Raw genomic sequence first — 21335 nt, 5'->3', positions numbered from 1 at the left:
GAGCCAGACAAGGACGACGGTTTACTTAGATCGGGTCCAGTAAATTGTGGGCAACAAGGGTAGAACATTCGCTTGTGTTCAGTAGTGGGTATTCTTCATCGACTTTTATTGCAGCCCATGGGTAAACGCTAGGCTGTTTTAAAGTATACAACACTTTGGCATGCACTTTTTTCCCATTTCGGTAAGAGCGAGGGATTTCGACTACCCTGGCGTATGTGCGTAACATAAAAGTCGTATGGGTTCATTCCTCAGGAGTCCGAATTTTGAAGAGCAGTTTCTAATCCTCAATCAAGCGACAGATACTGTGGTTAGGAAGCATCAGAAATGCTACCATCCAAGGCAAACCGTCTTTTGTTACCGCTATTCTGATGGCCTCTAACGTTCCAACATCCTTCTAACAAACTTCAATAGATAGTCCTGTAGAGTACCTGATTGATGTATGCCAGTCGCCGATAGTTTCTTTGAGTTACCAGGCTCCAGAGGAGTGGGTGGTCGTGAACCAGCCCAGTATTTCGTAGACCGCATGGACCATGATGACGCTGACGGACACTCTGAAAGGATGTGCTGTTCGGCTCTGCTTTTTACGTCTCTCGAGTCTACGTATGGTGCGCGCATCCAGCTTATTCGTTGAGAAAGTAAAGTAAAGCCTAAAGTCAAGTAAATGCATCACAACCGCGTACTTCACCACCAGCTGACCTGCTTTCGGTTGAGTTGTCGTTATAACGGAGGGTCCTGATCCTCACGCGATCCTGTGATCTTTCCGTGCAATAAACCTCAGCCGGTCTTATCGGAGCATTGGATCTGACTGAGTTCACTGGGTCACAGAACAAAAATACAACAAGCAGCGACAGTTCAACTCAACGCATCATCGCACACAGCTCGGTACATCCGGAGGATTGTCATATGGACCAGTAAAGGTGTCTCAGGCCCTCTAACTCATACGCAGAGTAGAACTCGTGGGCGCATTGTCTTCTATGTGTTGTATCTGTATACTGACGCTCTGCTACTTGCTTTCCCGAACTCTGCCTCTCCACTTCCCCCGTCTAGGCTTAGGGGGCCTGGCAGTATCCCAGCCCTCGTCCCTCTTTCGTATGGCATGGCAGCTAGGCACTGAAAGGGTTCTACAGCTCAACGATACTGGCGCAAAATGATATGATACTTCGTCAGAAGTTACAGACCTCTCCCACACTGTTCGCCAAGTCTCAGAAAAATTATTTCCACATATCATAATGGCGCCGGCTCCAATGCCAGAAGACGCAGACCTACTGAGATTGAAGCAAACAGACACAGTCAGGAGTACATATTTAACAAGTAAACAGATGAGTCCAATTCATGCAGCCTTATCACACAGGTATTCGAATAATGAATGAACAGTAAATAATTTCGATATAGATTCACCCTCTAGAAAGGATTCAGGACAGTAGAGGTATAAGTATCGAGACAGTCTTTTACTTTGCTTTGGCGCATCGACTTAGGTGGTAGTAGTGTTTACTAACACAAATGTCCCGGGTACAGTTAAATAGCCCCAATCTAGGGGGATGACTAAGTGAGTACTGCTGATGCACTATTTTGCCACGTCGTTCAAGCATGCGTTTCCACAACAGACCTTGCATTACAGCAAGCGCTCCCCTACGCACGGCGGTAACCTTTGCTTCGTCTTCCGGCAACCTGACAACCTTGTCAATCAAACAAAATATATTACAAATGCAGGAGCATCATCAAAAAAATAACATCAGTGTTCAACACTGATGATTCGCTTCCACATTTTATTTAAAAGCCTTATTGTGAAGAAAGGAACGTTGGTGGAGAAGGGGCCTACTGCTAGCCCAGTACAAGCATTCTGAGGTGCCAACACCTCCAAGCACCCACTCAGTCAAGCTGGACAGAAACGGAGACCAACAAAGCCAGTAAAATCGATTAGCAATCACACCTTACAACACCACGGGAATCACGCGGACCTCATCCTGGAAGGCGAGTCGAACCGAAGACACCCAGACTTTTAGTAAATTCTATCATATCTCTCTACCAAGTCAAAGGTTGATCATCTCTCTGTATCCACCATTCTGAATTCGGCATGGAATACAACACCCTTTTCAGCATACGACGGTTCGGCATGCCTCAGCCAGCGCAGCTTACAGTGCTGTACACACTCTTCGACTGTTTGTTGCGTAACTGAACACTTGCTTTCTAGTTGTCTCGCCGCAGATCCACCGTCACCCACAACCTGTGACATACGATGAGGACCTGAGAAAGTCTCAGTTCCGCTGCTAGAAAGAAATGTGTCTTGGCCATAAAACGGAACAGCCCATACAGTGACGTGGCACATAGGTACCCTGAAAGTAAGGAATATACCGCTTTGCCGCCATTTGAGTCAAGACGAGATGGCTAGAACGCGAATTTACTGACCGGAACGGCCGTGGTTTAAACCCGACCTCCACCTCTCGACTTGGACAACTTGGCAGTATCCGAGCCCTCGTGTCTCTTTCTGGTGGCAAGGCAGTTAAGCACCGAAAGGCTGCTACAGTCATGTGAGTCTCAAATAAGGGAACGCAACCCCAGTCTTGGATATTGGTGTACCAACCTCAATTATCGAACTACAATCGAAATTTACACAGCTTCAAAGATAAGTAAAATGTTCCACAACTTCGCAAGCCTCTAGTTGGATTATAAGTGGCCTGTTCGGTGGCTGTATGTCAAGAAGCATAACATCACACTTTATGGGCGCAAGGCGCACACCAAAAGACTTTGGTCAGTTCATCGAAAAATCCCTCCGTCTTTGTTTCTTCGTAGGCGAAAACGATGTTGTCGGTACACTCCACATCGACAAGTTTTCCGTCAGAAGGTATCTGAACACAAGGGTTTTAAAGACCTTCCAGCGTTCTTTTCATTATCTTATCGATCACAAAAGTAAACAGGAATGGAGAGAGTTGGCATCCTTGTCAGACAAAACTTTGTGTAAGGAAGCCTTTGGAGAGCTGTTCATACACTATCCCAGTCCCGGAGGATAGAAAGAAAAACTTTCGGAGTTGTTCTTGCCGGGTAAGTGTGTTAATGAGAACAGACTTCGACTAAGTTCAATGCATCTAGGGAATCAAGGGATACTAAAACGGTGGGTTGACTATACGTATAGTGTTGTTCTACCGCTTGAGGAAGTGTGAAGATTTGGTCGACAAAACATCTACAAGGCTGGAAATTCGATTGCCGCTCCCGAGTCAATGCTTCACGTGGGAAGAAAGACTGGTTGCGCCAAGTCACGTTACGACCAGAGAGAAGCTGAACTCTACCTTGTGATTCGCATCTATTACAGGCCCCTTTTAAAAATTGGACCATCACTGATTTTTCTGTTATTTGGAACAGTCTCCTTTAACCGCTTGCGAGCAAATGGACCAAACAAGCGGTGACTGAGGACTTCACACTTGTCCTCGAACAATGCAGTAGGAGGTGATCCGGACCAGGGGCTTAGAAGCACTTGAGGAAACATATTCGGTCGTATTAGTTGTTGTTGTTGTTTAGCTATAACACCGTTTCGGTCCCAAGCTGCCATACCACCCAAAGGACGCACGAGGACCAAGATACTGCCAGGTTGCCCAAAAATATACAAGAGGCGCTGTTCAAGTGTTGAACACAATGTAAGTACATGGTCGATGGTTGCCTTATTTGGTTGAAATCCTGCTTGACACCACCAAACTTGTGTTCCATGTGCCGAAGTTGAGCATTACGGCACCGGGGAGGCTATCGGTTTTATTGCGACAGGTATAAGACTTACGTCTTTTTGGCTGGCGCGGACGAGTACAATGACTAAATTACTGCAGTTCGCGGCATTCGTATTACACGGTAGGCCAGTAGTGTTTCAGGACATATTAATACTTAATGAATTGCTAGGGGTCCAAATCGACGGACCACTCAACTTGAGCGGGTCGGATGGGAGACTTGGATCCACTGGGTGAAGGCCAGCTAAAATGTTGTTGAGTCTTCCAGTCAATGATCCAGGTGCCTGGTCTTATTGTATGTTAGATTTGAAATGCCATACACGATTAACTCGCGAACGCACAATCTCCGGAGTCTATGTATTACCTGAGATGGCTTCCACGCATTTCACACCGCACTACCCTATTTGAGTTCCTAGAATTTCTGGTTTTACCACCTCCCCATAGAACGGCTTCACCCGAGAAGACGTCATATCGAATGCTTAGCCGACTTATCCTGGATGAGACATGTCTGACATCAAAACCACGCTCAAATTCGGTGTCTTTTTAATACGCGTTCAAAACACTGCAAGAAATCCCCGTGGCGCACAGATATTTACCTCTTCCGAGCAACGATCCATATCCTCCGAGGCCACTCGAATAGCGTTGCAGAGTAAGCCCTGCAGGTTTGTGTCTACTGGCGAAAACGGGATTTGAATATCAAACACCGAGTGACAGGCGCGTGTAGTGGCGCGCAATCGGTCATTTTCAAGGTGCACTGCCTACGTGTCTGGAGTTAATACGTGGAAGTGTAAATGCTAAGTACAACAGCATGTGAGCAAATAGACGACAAAAAAAGGTGGGAGCCGTCAGAAGTTGAGTGCTTCCCTTTATCCTCCCCGATATGAGCACCAGAAAAGACTATATGGGTAATGTCGCCAGGCAATAACGAATGTTGCATGCTTGTGTATTCCAAGGTTGTATGTAGGCTTAAATACTGACACAGCGATCGAAATAAAGCGTCAGGAGACTGTTTGTCAAACCTCTGTCCAATGCCGAAAGTGGTACAATCCTCGTATATGTTGCGTTGGTATCTTCCAACATGTCCCAACGGTCGCACTTCGATAAGGCCCACGTTCACCACGGCGGGAGTGGGGGAAGGACACCTAAAAATCCTCCTTCTGTCAAGGATCTCTGTTTCTGATCTTATCACGTTGGACTCGTCCTAATTAAGAAAAACCGTTCAGCTGTAACATCCTTCCGGTGCCTAATTGCCATGAAACCAGAAGCAAGCATGAGGGCTGGAATACTGCCAAGTTGTCCAAGTCTAGACAGGAGGTTGAGAGGTTGAGGTCGGTTTGGAATCACGATCGAAATCTAACCACTGAGCCATCCAATGACGTAGGATGATACCGACCCTCACACACCCTGCTGCAGCGGCCTCCGGATGGTCAGAGATGCACAGCCGAAAGCACGTGGAGAGTGACAGGACAGTTGGCTCAAGCACTGTGCTTCGAATCTTGCTACATACACGCAAAACATATCCACTTCAAGTGAACCTCACTGTGAGAACAAGAGCAGCTTGCTACCCTGTTTGCTTCCGAGTGTGCCGGGTGGGTAATGCTGTAATATGCACGCTATGGAAGCACCAGGGGACAGTGATTTTCCGAAGGCAGGTGTTCACGACAATTTCTGTGGATGGAAACCAGAAACAAAGCTCATGAGCCAAAGCCCACTAAGCAAGGTTGTACACCACCAATACTTACATATGAATCAATCAAACTGACAGACAACGTATACTACAATGCGTCCACGCTTGCAGATTGATTTCAAGATTACCTAGATCACTGACAGCCGACATTCGGCGGACCTGATTGGCTGTTGAGCTGTAGATTTTTGCCAATCATAGCTCGATGCTAGACCGCTGTGAAGCCCATCTTCCAGCCTATCACGCTTGGGCTAGGCTTATTGGAAATTACCGGGCCTAACAGCTGATGGTAAGACGGTTGAGGCGTAATATTCCACTTAACGTTTAGCACTCCATAGAAAGCTCTACTCAATCGTATATTGATGTCCAAATTTTGGCCTAATAAAACCCAGAATCCAGATGCTACAATTATCCGGGATTAGATCTGGGTGGCATCGTACCTCAAATGACTGCGTGGGAGGCATTTACAGAAAATTAACTTCAACTCGCAGAGCATACCAGCGCAACGTGAAGGTTAGCTTCTGCGTAGACTATGGCCGCACACTTGTTTGGAACTACGGCGTGGCTATCGACGTCCCTATAGCCAAAAGTTTTTTAAGATGTCAGCTGATCAACATTGTAATCATATGTGGCGCCATAAGTGTAGGCGCTACCGCTTCAACACCCTAAAAATATTTGCAGGCTTAAAGCTGGTGGTTTTGCGGAATATCTAGCGGGAAACCAGACGCAGCAAGTCGTTTCTGAGGGTTTGATAAACAATCGGTAGTCCTTAATTGGACGACGTTTGGCTTTTGATACAAAAAGCCAAGCGATCAGATAACCATTTTGGTCAGATTGTAAGGTGCCCGCCAGATACCACGCGGGCGAACAATTATCACTCTTGAATTTCGTGATCACCAAGGAATGGCACTTCGTCGATAGGGAGTTAATTAACGCTCCATTCGGACATGGAGACCGCTGTGTGCTGACCATTGTACCTTGAAATTCAAAGGTAAATTCGAAAATTCTTCCGAGCTGTGGAGGGCCAGAGCGGCTTCCGTGAGCCTGCGTCACCTGTGGCGCGGGCGTGATATCAGCTTCTCTGTCAAGGGTCGCGTTTACAGTGCTGCGGTGCGCTCCATATTACTACATGGATCAGAAACCTGGTCGGTGCGCGCCAAGGACGTCAAAAGCATTTCAGTGTTGGACCATCGATGTGTTCGGATCTTTGCTCGAATCTGGTGTGAACATCGTACTAGCAATGCTGAAGTACGTCGAATGGTATGCGGGAGAACCAACTCAACCTCAATGGATGAACTGATCACACTGCGTAGGTTGCGTTGGTCTGGCCACTTACTGCTTGTGCCAGTTGACGGACCTCCTCGGAGGGCTCTTTTCGCACAACCACGTGAAGGATGGAAGAGACGCAGAAGTGGTTGAAAAAAGACTTGGCAGAGTATAATAGAAGCCACTACCAGCAACCTCAGCTGCGCTGGCCATTGCCGTCTTCCTCGATGGGACCCCGAGACGGGCCATGTCAATATCATGACATTTTCGGACATGGCCCAGCCGCGTCCTCAATGGCGCTCATGCATCCGAGCTACTGCCCTCAATGTATGGCTTCCCACCCGAATTCACTACTTAACAGCACACCGACAGTGCTGTTTTTACGCACTACTTTATCGGCTGCCGCCTCCGAGGCACAGTTACCTAGCCCACCTACCCGAAACATCGATGGGCAAAATTTGGCAGCCACAACCACTGTACGACAATAGATATTTATGGCAGATGACAACGATGATGATGGCTTCTTCCGTGCAAGCTTCTCAGGAATGCCCATCTTTCTTGATCTATTTAAGCTGGGACAAGTTTCAGTGGGATACCTACAGAAAATCATTGGCAAGAAAATTCACGAGCCTTAACCGATGCTCGTCCTGAGAAACCAGCACGCAGTCAAATGGACCGCAAGCCAACCAAAAGATTCGGCACCCTCTTGAAAAGGGGCCTCGGTTATTCTTCAAAAAGTTCACCAAAAAAGGTATGGTAAAATTCGGAACCAATGTGAGATAGAAATCCGTTAACTGAACGTAAGAAACAAGTCACCATACTGGACCATTCCTGGGAAAAATCATCCCGTTTAGGCACGTGAGACATGGCCGCAGTAGTACGTCAGCCATGTTCCACTTGAGTGACAAGAACAAGGAACCCACGAGTGATGCAATAGTGGTGTCTGAAGCCCACAGAAGACATTATTCATGCCTGTATTCTGCCTCAGCGACCTCGACACACTCAATCTTTTCAAGGCACAACTACGAACCTCCTCTAACTGACTTCGTCTTGAAGGTGGAGGACATTCGTCAACTCTTGCACAAGACAAACTCGTTCTGCGCGTTTTGGCCAGACAACGTTGATCCAAAGATGTTGAAGGAAGCGCCTCTCAGACTGGCAAGATATTTCTAGTCGCACAACGAAGGTAACATTCCCCCTGTTTGGAAGGAGACGATTATTAGGCCAATCTACAAAACTATGAACTAAATATCGCTCGGCAGCTACAGGTTTATTAGTCTGACTACCGTGTCATGCAGGGTGATGGAACGCGTTCTGAAGCGGGCCATCCCAGATCACCTAACTACCAACTCCTTGACATCCGCAGCTCAACAAAGATTCCTTCCAAACCACTCCTGCGTTACAAACACGCTCGTATTTTTTGGAGCGAGGGACTCATTTTCCACTCCTCAAAAGCGTTCTACACGTCCCGCTGTTAAAAGACTCGAGTCTTACAAGATTTAAGGGGAACTTCTGAGCTGGATTTGCGTGTTCTGTCACAGATCATTCTGGGTGAAAGTATGCTAGACCTACTTTTCTCCGATGCCGGTGTCCATCGCTGTTCCTGAAGCCTCAGTCATTCGACCAGTACTGTTTCCGGTCCACGTTAACGATCTTCCAGATGCTCTTTCAAGTCCATTCCCGGTTTATAAACATGACTTAAAATCCTGGGCTTTTAGTGCAAGCGCCTTCAAAATGGCCGTAGAAGCTTCAAGTCAGTGGTCGCTGCAATGGCACTTTCTTCTGAATGACGGAAAGTGCGTCCATATATAATTCGGAGGGGACTCAGTGAACGCCTCTCTCGCGCACTGTGAAACTGGACCAGAATACATCACGAGGATAGACACCCAAAAGCATTTGTGTACCTGGCTTCCTTCAAACGTGGCCTGCCCATTACACCATGCGAAACCGGCTCAGGTGACAATTGTAGTTCCAAGGAATCGTTAAACCTTATCCCTTGTTACTCTCAATGGCTTCCAAATACCCCATCGGAGCAACGTCGGACCTTTCTTGAGCGTGCCGGTCAAGTTATCTGCTCCGGACACAAGAAGGACCCAACCCTTAATAGGCATTCCCAACGAGCTGCTACGAAGATTGTTGGTGGGCTCAGATCCATGGGCTACAAAAGGCGTCTTGCGGTAGTTGACCTCTTTCCCCTGGAGTATCGTTGCTTCCGAGTGGACCAAATCCATGCTTATGTCCTATATGAAGATGATTTGGCCATCAGGTTTTCAACACTGGTTCAGCTGACACACGGTGAAAAGAGAGTAAGAGTTTTTTACGTTCAGGTAACACTTTTATTGGGCAAAGCTTTTTTCATTTCGGGTAGTTGTTCGAGTAGTTGGTTTTGGAATGACCTTTCTTCGACAGCTGTCAGCAATACATCTGGTGCCCAGCTTAAAGCGCTATCAGGCGCTTTTATGTACCAGTCTTTGCGCTGACTGACGTAATGTACCCACCGGGAAATAAAAGAACAATGCTAAGCTCTTTTTTGCCTGTGCCTTTCAGGCACTTCGGTGGGAGCCTCCATCCTGTTTGTCGTTTCGCAAATTCATGGATCAGTGAGAGGTATCCGCATAACCTCTCACGTGGATGGATGGATGGCCGCCATTTTTCACAAAGTCACAGAGCTATAGGAAACCTGAAACATGGTTTTCTCAACGCCGCAAGATGTAACTCTGTAAATAAATGTCACACCGATCCAAGAGTACCTTTTCTGACGCTCATACCCGATAAATTTTGGGATTGTTCGAGTCTGGATACTGGGGCTTCTACGGCTGTCAGGCACTCAAATTAGGGCACGATTTAATTGGAAGGCGGTAATTTCTCCCTAACCGCCGGCGGGTAGATGGGCATAGGTCTCGCGTTTACTGACAAGTGTCACAGATTTCATAATTTGGTCAAAAGATCTACATCTAAGTCATGGCCCACTATGTTCACTCAGGGATAGCTCAGTTGTAGGAGCAGGAATTTACTGGCAGGAAGGTCCGCGTTTCGAATCCGACATCTAACTTTCATCTTTCCCTGTCTGAGCTTGGACAGCCAGAGAGAATCACAGTTGTTGTGCTTCCTTCGAATGACCTAGCAGCTAGGCACGGGAACGGGGTTACAGCTGAACGAAAGGTTTTAGTTTATTTGATGTTTCCAGCAAGACGTGAATACCATTTGTATGTGCCAGACGGGTCGACCAAAATCTGTCAAGGAGTTCGTCAGCATAGGCAACCAGAGAATTTGGATCCAGAATAGATCGTTGTAGTACATCAATAACGACTGTCCACTGCAGAAATGAATTCCTGTAAATTCTCACAAAGATGGTCCGCCCGACTGTAACGTCTGTAATTAAACAAGACTCGTCGAAGCCAACTACAAATGCAGCCAACTCTCTTGGTGGCCATCTGTGTTACTCTTGTTCCACGAGTCACCCTCTTTAACGGATATCGGCATAGTCTTAGTGAAACCGGTTTTCCTGTTACAGCCGAAGGGTTTTATACATACACGGTACCGGCGAGCAGCAGTCCTCCATAAGGTTTAACATGGTGCAAACATATAATCTCCTAGGACTGTGTACTTGTAGTACAGTATTCGCAGCTGCCACAGCTTTGTTCACCGATGATTTGGGAAGATAAAGTAGACAGCTGAGGATCTGATGTGGAACTGATAAATTGGTATCCAAACACAAGGTTATCAGGGTTCGGAAAGGAGGTATGCATTGAAGGCAGTAGCTTGGATGCACGACTGGGATACGTTTGACAATGTCTCTAAACATTGATAATGGTCCACCTCGTGGTCCCCATCCCGAGCAGTGAAAAGCGCAGTTGAGCTTGTTGGTAACAACCTGCTTACTTCTCCGTCAAGTCATTGTCCGACCTCCTCTGGTTCGTTTCTACATGTTGCGTCGTCGTGTGAAAATGACCCTTCAAGGAATACGTGGCCAATCCAGGGCAACCTACATATGTGATGGGTTCATTTATCGTGGGTAAGTTTCTCCACGAAAGCCGTTCGATGCACTTCATCGCTACAAATCCGGAGTTCCAACCAGACCTTAGCAACAGGTTGAACACACCAGCGGTCAAACTCTGAAAGTCTCCGACGCCCTCGGTGCGCAGCGGCCGGGCTTCTGATCCACGTAGCAATATGGAGTTCACCGCAGTATTGTAAACTCGACCTCCGACTGAAAAGATGATGTCTTGCCTATGCCACATGTTCACAAAAGCTGCTCTGGCCTTATCAATCCATGTGCAAATGTCACCTTTCGATAGGCCGACGGGACTGATACAGCTGCCCAGGTAAACAAATTTTTCTGCTATTCAAATTGGTTCGTCCGCGAGCAAGTGTGTATGATTCAAGTCTACATGTTTGTATCGCGGATAAAGAAGAAGCAAAGTAGAAGGAAACATCTGCGTCTGATGCCACTTAATATGATAAACTCGGGCGACAGCCTCCCGTAGACCTTTACACGGCTACGGGAGTTGGCGTACAGTGCCAACAAAGTGTCGAGAATTTATGGGGGACACCCTTGCTTGAAGCAGTGTTGCTGCTTCCAGAGCCTGCTTGGGGGTAAGGATGCAATTGTTAAATTCTCTTGCATGACGCAGCGGACCTGTCCCTCCATGCATTCGGTAAACCTATCAAGAGAAGACTAAAGAGCACCTTCGATAACACATCTACCTAGGCTGGGACCACGGTGGTTTCTTCACGGGGTCCGCGTGTCGTTTTCGAAGAAAGGAACAACGGTTGAGACGATCCATTCTAGAAGCACTTTTTATTCACACCGAATTGCATCAGTCAATTTTATAAGATTGGTCATCGGAGATTCTCCACTTTTTTGAAGAGGGTGGATAGTGACCGTCCCGTGCTGGTGCCCCGCCACGTTTTATTACAGATATCCCGTACTATAATTCCTCTTCCAATGGGCGATTAATTCTTACATTTCATTTGCTCGAATGGGCGATCTCCATAAGCTTTGATGCAGGATGCCAGTTAAACTGTTCTTCGAAGTGTGTGGTGCAAAACATCTGCCAATATATGGCAAACAACCGTAATACATACTCACTCTGGAATCGAACACGGTCGCAGATTGTAACAATGATAATGGCAGTGATAATTTTGACCTCACTTGTTGGGGCACGCTAATGTGATTTAATCCATGAGCAAGCCGAACACAAATATATGAATAGTCCAGATAAGCTTGGCCACTCAAACTAATTTTCCATCAGCAGTATTTCGTGGCTGGATGGTGCAGTGAAATAAGCTTGTGCGTTAAGCGGTTTGAATCCAATGGCCGTCACCCCAACAGTTTTTCACTTCCCCTGGTCAGTGCACGAACCAGGGGATTGGGACGGCTACCCTCATTTTCTGGCTTTGGTGCCTTACAAACAGTATTGTAAAACTTTTCAAAATGTTTATTTCCGGAGAAAAATTCAGGTCATTTCTTAGAAAGGACTTTACTTCTAAGGCTCTTTTATTCAAAAGACACTATTGTGTTCGCCAACGGTTATCCACGGCACACAAAAATCATTACCTCAGTTTAAAGCAACTGATAGTTCTGAGTGAATAAATCTGCAGCAAGTGTTCAATTTTATTCCTAGACATCCGGCAGCTAAGTTGTCGACTTGATGCTAAGTTTATATTGGCGAACTCGATGGAGGTAGTCATATTTCTTACGTGAACAAAGTCCGTTGAATGGTGCTCTGAATGAGTGGAGACGATCTGTAATATTGGCTTATCTCGGCGAAAAACGTCAACAGTAACTTGGTGGAGTTTTGGGAAGGTCAGCACACCTTGTGCAGAGTGGTTGGCAAGGTTCTTTTTTGTCGATATACTGATTTCTTCGTAGTACCGAGGAGAGAGTCGGCGGCCTGGTAGGCAGCACAAGTAGGTAGTGCAGTAGGGTGGCCACTGCTTTAAAGTTTTGACACAACTCAAGCGCAGTGGGACGGCATTTTGGGCGCACGTGACAGGCTTCGTCGGAAAATAGTAGAGAAGTTTATAGCTACGGGCTATCTAATAGATTGGGTACGGCATACTCAATATCATCATCGCGACATCCTATTAGGGTCCATGGATAGCCCCACAATGAACATCTTGGGTGTATCACTTGAAATTTTAGGGGTGGTTAGGAATTGTCAAAGAATCGTTGGAAAATGTAACTAGCAATGGGGTAGTGAACCGGTCTTAACTAGATTGGGGACCAAATGTGTGGAGTAGAGTCGAAACATTTCGTCAGTGAGCCCTGGAGCATTAGAAAGACCGTGGCCCAAAACGAAATGGGCAGCCAAAATTCCCATCTGCTTGTAGTAGTACTATTAGTGGCCAAAATAAACGATAACACGCACAATTATGAATTTGATGAGCCGCCGGTAATCGTGCGATTGGGCCATCATGCATAGTTGAGGCCTCAGTTAGCGACGCGCGTAGGTGAGGGCCAAATGGTTATGACGGGTAACCAAGGTGAGCAAAACGGGTTGAACGCTAGTGATTAGCTTTATTTTCCGTCAATGTCGTTGTGTTGTATGATGCATTCGAGCCCGGTGACGTCATGCCTCCCAGTGGAAAGGATCTCCCACTGGGATGGTGGCAACTTACACGCAAATATCTGAAAATGCTGCATTATTTCCCTACTAATTTCGCATATCTGAGGATGCGATAATTTGCACAGATGAATATTCTTATCAGAGCTGCGTGTTGTATCAGGTAACTTCCGAGTATTATACCGCACTAGATCGAGACCGAACTTTAAATGACATATTCACGTAATTTGTTGCTCGTGACAGAAATAACAGACCCAGAACTTATTCAAACGTCCACCTGAGAGATTTATATATGATATTCTGTATATGCAATCTGTCACCTGAAAAACACCGCGGAAAGTTAGAATATGCCGAGAATTTATTTACCGCGTTATCTCGTAAACTGATAATGGCGTTCAAATCAGCAGTAGTTTATGACCTTGAAAATCCCCGCAATAATGCTATGAGCAAACTGTCACAAAAAGTTGCAATCAAATGAGACTAACTTCTAGTGAAATTTAATTCTGAACACCACAAGGTGCTAAGTGGACACCCACAGAATGCTCTCAAACGGAAAACTTCCGCAAATTCTGCCAAATTTTGAAGTTCGTCACACAGGTGATCGGATCGCGAATCACCAACCATACGCTCATATTATCGCAACTCAACAAGTTTCATTGTCCACTGAATAAATCATGCCTCCAGTGAAAAACTTCCATTGGAGAACTTTCCGAGAATCAGTGGGACACTGGGATGCCTATATGTGGCTTAAAAGTTTGGAACGGTATTCTGAACTCATTTGCCTCTGCTTTGGTCCATCAAGGGTATGAAGTAGACTTCAAAAATTCAATTTCATTGTGCAACTACTGAGCGAACCCACTTAGTGTTTGATTGAATGCCATTTTAATGTGCGGTTTTCATGACTTTTCCACACCCAACTTACCAGGATGTTGACTTGTACATGAATCACATCCCTAAGCCATTGATGACATCGTGCTGTCGCATGGTAGGCAACAAAAAGAGATGAAAGTCAAAAGTAAAAGACGGATATTACCTGATAAAAACTGTAAACTGTAGATCAAGCCACCAGAATGTTTTCATGCACCTTTTGAAAGATAAGTTGCGATACCTTGATGTGAACAGCTAATTGAAGAACAGCATGTGCTGGAATTCATTGGCATGTGAACTGAATGTCCGTGTAACTTGGATGAAACGACCCACTTTCCGTATGTCTCGTGACAATTCTTATTAATCTTGTTGCATTGTTGCTTGCTTTCCTTTAGTCTGAATCATTATACAGACCAGGACAGGCCGCAAAGCAACACAAACTGCACATGCATCACCCACAAACGCCGTAAAATCCACCGAATAAAGTTGCCTTCTTTGTCAGTAGAATGTGAGTTACGCAGAAGTTAACGCAACAACCTTCACATGAGGTGATGTCAAATGCCTTTCTGAAAGCCACCTTGCAGACTTCTCAGGAACACGCATCTTCCTTGAACAAGTCACACTGAGACCAGCTCCGGTGGGAGAAATATATACGACCATTGTCCAGAAAGTCCACGAGGCTGACGCGACGTTCGTCCCAAAAAACCCGGCACGCACCCGGATGAACCGCAGGCCGCCAAAAAGGATTCGACGACTTCTGGAAAAAAGATCCCAATTCTTTTTCAAAAAGTTGACCACATGGGACACAGAAGATGAGCTGGCATTCCGTAAACTGCGGAACCGCTGTAAATCGGAAATCTGCCAATGGAACATACGAAAACAAGCCACCATCATGGACCTCGCTGGAAAAATCAAAAACGCACTGTTCAAGTGCATGAGACATCGCCGCAAGAACAAGCCATGCGAGTTCTTCTTGAGGGACAGAAACGAAGAACCGACAAACGAGCCATCAGTGGTATCTGACGTTTACAGAGAACTCTATGTGTGTCTATACTAAGCCCCAGGGTCCTCGTCACATCCACTCTTGTCAAGGAGAAACTACGAACAGCCTCCAACCGACTTGGTCTTCACGGTGGAGGACATTGGTCAACTCTTGCACAAGATCAACCCATTCTGCGCGTTGGGGTCCGACGGGGTCCATCAAAGGATCCTGAAAGAAACGTCCTATACACTGGCACTTGGTGTTTCGTCAGTCGCTTGACGAAAGCCGCCTTCCCTCTGCTTGGAAGGAAGCGATTGTCACGCCAATATACAAAACTGGTGACCGACTATCGCCTAGCAGCCAAAGGCCTATAAGCCTCACTAGCGTGCCGTGCAAGGTGATGGAACGCACTCTGGAGCGAGCTATCCTAGATCACCTTACTTCCAGCAATCTGATATCTCCAGCTCAACACGGATTTCTCCCAAACCGCTCTTGCGTGACAAACATGCCCGTGTTTATGACAGCTTAACCCAAGCCAAGGACGAACGACTCATATCGGATGGCACATTTTTCGATTTCTCAAAAGCTTTCGATAAAGCCCCACAAGTCCCGCTGCTCCACAATCTCGAGTCTTACGGGATTCAAGGGAAAATCCTTCGCTGGATCAAGGCGTTCCTATCAGACAGATCATTCCGACTGAGAATAGGCTCGACCAATTCTTCTCCAGCGCCGGTGTCCATTGGAGTTCCTCAAGGCTCCGTCTTGGGACCACTCCTGTTTCTGATCTACGTCAACGACCTCCCAGACGTTCTTGCGAGTCCATGTTTGCTTTTTGCGGATGACTTAGGGGATTCAGCGAATGCCTTTGTTATGCATGGTGAAAAGGGACCAGAAAACACCATGAGGATAGATGCCAAAAAAGATTTGGGCATTTGGGTCTCCTCAAACTTGTCCTTCTCACTACACCATGAGAAATCGGCCCAAAAGGCATTCGCCGTTTTACGGATGATCCGACGCACCCTCTCCCGTATTATTCGCATGGACTTCCAAATACTCTATGGGGCCTACGTCAGACCGCTCCTAGAGTACGCCAACCAAGTTGTCTACTCAGGACGTACGAAGGACTTTACCCTATTTGAGCGTGTCCAGCGGGCTGCCACGAGAATGGTTGCCGGCCTCAAATCCGTGGACTACGAAACCCGTCTCGCGATGCTTGATCTCTTTCCCCTGGAGTACCATCGCCTCCGAGGGGACCTAATTCTTACTTACGCCCTGTTTGAACAAAGCTTGGAAAACAGGGTTTTTACCGTTGACCCAGCAAACACCCGGCGGGCACATGGTAAGAAAATTTTCAAGCTCAGGGCACACATTCATTAGACAAAATTTTTTCATTTCGGGTAGTAGCCACGTGGAATGACCTTCCTCCGACGGTCGTACACGCTCCTTCTCGAACCCAATTTAAAGCACTATTAGACATTTATTTATGCGAATCGTCGCGCTGGCAAGCATACTGCCCCGCGCTGAGAACATAAAGAGCAGTGCTACACCCTTTTTTCACTTGTGCATTTCAGGTGAACAACAGCCATTGACCGACAAGATCAAAACCGACCCGGCAAACTTGGGCAAAAGCCTCGATCCTGTGTATCAATCCGTGAATCCGTGAATTGCAATAAGCTAAAGATCGCCGTCTCGCGTTAAAGCCTTCCGTTCAGTTAAGAATAGGCAAACGGTGTTTACCAGTGTCCTGGTTCGCGTCCTTACTGCAGTAGTTTCTCCATTAGCTATGATCACTCACTGTTATTGTATTCGTCAGCTGAAATCTAAATTGTCTAGAAAATCACTCAGTGGCAGCTGTCCGGGTACCTTATGCAGGCGAAACAAACCAATGAACTGAATTTATGCTGCCCGACTCTCTCCTGTAGCTGAAATGCCTAAAGCTCACCCCGTTTAGATCTCATAACAACCCGTTTCTTCATTAGAGGCAAAAAAGATGATCTCAACACAATGAAGGTTTGATCTAGTCAAATCTCCGGGACAACGCCTGATTCGCAACTTTTAGCAGACCGCGGAATATGAGAAATAGGGAAGCCCAAGAAGGTTAAAATGCGGCGGCAATTGCAGAAATTAAAACAAGTTTCAGTTTATTCGCAGCATCGTGCCAAAGGAAATGCTGGTGGAGGAATTATTACGAAACAATACGGGTCACAGTCCATTTCAGGTTTTGCTTTCCCCTTCGCTGTGCAGACCACCTTGAAAGACAATTCCGCTGATATTAAATGTCCAGCTTACCGTTCAGAGCACCGGAAGCCTCACAGTTGAGCGTGATATCCCAACGGATGGAAACAGCCGAGATCTAACTTTCTATGTAGAACGGAGCGTTTGACTCCTCCTGCTACCTCCTGCATTTTTGAGGCTTCTAGGCGAAGGACCTCTTCACAGTTTGACGAAACCCGTGCGCAACATTTAGAAGACACGTAGGGTGCTATAGAGACGGCAGACATCCTATATCATCCATATCTTCATAAAAAGTGTTGAACTCAAACAGCAGAACTGTGAAAATATCACTACAACCGCCATAACTTCCCAGCTACTCACAATTGCAATCTAATACATTCTCATTAGCGTTCGAGTCATGCGTTTACTGACCACATATTTACATTGAGACCAATTCGCAAAGACCGCCACACCTGTCGAAAATAACAGCCTTTGAGGAAGTGGCGCTTAATCCAATCGACTGTGCTTAGCTGTGGCGACGTCCGACATCAAATTATGCCGAAAAGTCGGTTGTGTTACATAGGCGGCTTTTTTAAGTATCCCACTGAAATTAAGAAACACGCCGAAGAAGAAATCAATAACGTCATCAGCGACCGATAAACAAAAATAAAACATCAGCCTGAGCTATCCGAGTACCCGGTGGGCACACTACAAGAATCGCAAGCGTGTTGGAGATTGGCTGTTCGACAACCCAGGCAGGATCAAGCTGGTGGAGAGAAAGTTTATCAAGTAAAATTCTGTTAATCACTTTAATTTCCCAGTTTTCCCTGCCAGCTTCCAAGACTCCGGGTTTTTCGATATTTTACGTCACATTTCTGTGACGTAAAAAGTGTAGGGCTATAGCAGCAAGGGCACGGAATTAATTTCGTTGAACAAAAGGGGTTCCGAATGAATAGTTGCCTGTATTTCTTGTGACGGCTCTTCGCTAGATAAGTAAGGGAGGGATATTAAGCTACAGCCGCAATCTTATTTGGACCGCATGATGCGGGACAATGGAGTGTGTTGGTTCGGGAAAATAGAGGCTGCCTTTTGTTTAGGTGGCCGAAATGGCACGGTTAGAGTGATTTTTTCATGATTTCCTTGTGTCACCGATTGCGCGGAATAGACGGATGAATTCCATTACTTTCTATATCCTTTGGTGATAAAGGTGCCCACAATCATGTATTTGGCCTTGCCTGAAGCATCAACCCGATTTATTCAGCTCTTCTCAGGTAGTACTGTGGAGTTCTCTATTCATATACTTGGTCTGCGAATCGGGATGCCTCGGTGGATATGAACCCAGGTATTTGCGGCTACTGAGACCGGAGAAGTATTTGTTATTGGTCCAGATGCGGAAATGGATCAGCAGACAGCTAATGAGTAGATAAAAATGAGATGCTCATACGCGTGAGCAAACGTGATGCTAATTATGCGCTGATAGATAAAAATGTCAAGACGGAGTTACACAGTGCCTTGTTAGGAGACCAGTACAGTTTTGTGATGCTGCCCAAAGCACTCGCCACACTAAGGGTTGGTAGCTATACCTTGGCCACAATGGCAGCCGAATGGTTACCAGCATGCTGCATCTGTCGAACTGGAGCACGAAAACGAATCTACAAAGGACTATATCCCAAAGACCCACGTTACCTGTATACCACAAGCCTCCCAATAACGAAACCGTAAGCTGCATCAAAAGAAAAGACCATGCTCGTGATGGCAGCATAAACAGTGAAGTTGAAGTCGTACAAGCTGAAACGCAAACCTTTCAGAGTTAAATTGGAATCAAATTTTTGAAAATAACAGTCTTGATGCCCTGTATTTAATGGAGTTCAAGACCTGTCTGGAGGCGTATATTTTGGACTCCGTTTGTACGGATCACTTGAGTAAGAACAGTTTTCACAGGTACCGCGATCTAATTTTCGTCGAACGTTTAGAGGTGTACAGGAAAATGCAAAGGTAATCGGCAATGATATGTACGACGGTGGAAGAAGAAATGCAGTCATTCGTTGTTTCCTTATCCTTTCTTAACTGTCGGCCTTGAAGGCACTACATGACGATAATTACTGCGTCGCCGTTATTTTGCGCTGCTGTCAGAACCATCCCCAACCATACTTCACTACTTGTTTTCCCCTTGTGTTCTGGAAGTTGGCCAAAGTCCACACCACATATGGTCCATATAATTACGGCCTCATCATATTTAAAACATCCCAAACAAACTGACTGAAAAATTACCCTTAAAACAATTCTAGCGTTTCTGCTCACCAAAAACCTCCTGCAATCTGGTAGAACTTGCTCCATCACATCCAGCCCACGTATAACTAATCAGACATTGTCCTTTTTTGCTCTCGAAAATGCGATCGAAGATCTTCTGACTCTATATCCCTGAATTTCGAAGGCATCTGACATGATACCATTCAATAATCATATATAGAACTCTAAAATGCTTGGCATCCCTTCTTTTGCCTGTCGAGTTTTCAGGCTTTTTCATTGACAAAACAATCGAGATTCAATCCAGTGATTTTCAATCCTTTTGAGGTCTCTAACATGATTATAATCTTGATATTCATTTCCTTATAGTTGATTTTACCAAGTATGTTTTTCCAGCGCCACCATTGGCATGATGAAACCTTACCATTTCATTGGTTCTCGGAACAGTCAAATTTTCCCAGTCAAATACGGCGCCAATGATGATTCTTGCACTAAATTACCCTTAATCGGGAGGGGGGAATCTCATAGATTATCCACCTTTTTAATAGTCGAGTCAATCTATTTTGTACAGTGAGGGTCACGTTAACACATTTTCCCATATAAATATGCAACCGGTTTCGGGGTAATCAACAACAGTTGCAAAAATACGAGGAGTAAATTGTGATAAACACCAAGTTTGTGCAATCGAATGCATAGTATTTGACAAGTGCTGTTTTACCACGATATCTGTGATGTTGCATTCCGTACCTTAGTGTCGACGTGAATCATCTGAGCAACCTCTTGCATAGTTCATTGTTCAACTGTCTAACATTATTATCAACAAAAAAGAGCTGAAACCTCAGCATGACAAATAATTACAATTGTGCTAAGTTTATCCATTTAAACTCCCAGATGATTGAAGAACACTAAAGTTACCATGGCCCTGTGGGCGAAGTCACCGAGTTTTCATCAACCTTATGTTCTGCTTTGGCCCAAATTGGACGGATTTCGACAAAAACACCATAAAAGGGAGATTCAGTTGGGATCCAAAGGAGTCTGCTTTCAAAACCAAATTGATATGCAAATGAGTGTATTTGTCAAAATCTGTCCCGTTCGGGCTCAAATAGAACATATGGTTGACGGAAACTCGGGAACTGCTCCAACCTGATGAGCCCCAAGAAGGGCGAAATCGGTCTTGGGCTGTCAAAGAGATTTCAGTAGCTTTATGAGAGTTATACAGCCTCGTTGCTGGTAGAAACGCATCACTTTGGGGAATGGGAAGATTGTCAGCACAAAAGGAAAACCCATTAACCCGTAGCATTTTCTTTCAAAGTTTCCGTGCGATTCACTTAGGTGCTCACATTCAGTAGCCACTGAACATTTGGATACCCCATTTGCACAGCTCAGTTCTTTACAAGGCCTCAAGTAGCAAAGACCATCGATAGATCGGTTTTGCCTACCAGTGGATGTTGCATCTATTAGTGCACAGATGGTGATAGCCATAATACAAATCAGGTGTATGTGCACTAATAGAAGTTTTTGTATGGTTGCGACACGTATAAAAATAGATACAGTGCGAGAATGTGAGCAAGTCAAAAAGGGAACTTATCGTATATGAGAGTCCCTTGGGGGAAGTCCGGACGGCGGGAACGTGATTTTTTCCGCAGTTCGACTGCTGCACGTACTCCATGGTCGCCCGTGCCGCTGGCTATTCGCACAATGAGATTGATTTCTCGAAATCTACGGCATTTTCAGACTTGCCACTTCATAGTGTAGAATGTCTATGTATAAGGTACATGCTCCTGTATTATTGAAAA

General features: G+C 45.7%; 1 protein-coding gene across 1 annotated transcript in view; it reads right to left on the bottom strand.

Moving 5' to 3' along the window:
- The window catches only part of T265_13859 (hypothetical protein), a gene marked incomplete at both ends in the record, with an annotated part of 33075 nt that extends 17960 nt beyond the window's left edge, over positions 1-15115 (bottom strand). Inside the window, 2 exons of the mRNA XM_009170902.1 lie at positions 10268-10534; positions 14634-15115. Coding sequence (XP_009169166.1) covers positions 10268-10534; positions 14634-15032 — 666 coding nt within the window. The remainder of the gene's footprint in view (positions 1-10267; positions 10535-14633) is intronic.
- Positions 15116-21335: the final 6220 nt, after the last annotated feature.

The sequence above is a fragment of the Opisthorchis viverrini genome (assembly GCF_000715545.1).
Source record: "Opisthorchis viverrini unplaced genomic scaffold opera_v5_114, whole genome shotgun sequence".
NCBI lineage: Eukaryota > Metazoa > Platyhelminthes > Trematoda > Opisthorchiida > Opisthorchiidae > Opisthorchis > Opisthorchis viverrini.
Note: the sequence above shows the minus strand (reverse complement) of the source record. Positions and strands in the feature narration are given on the sequence as shown.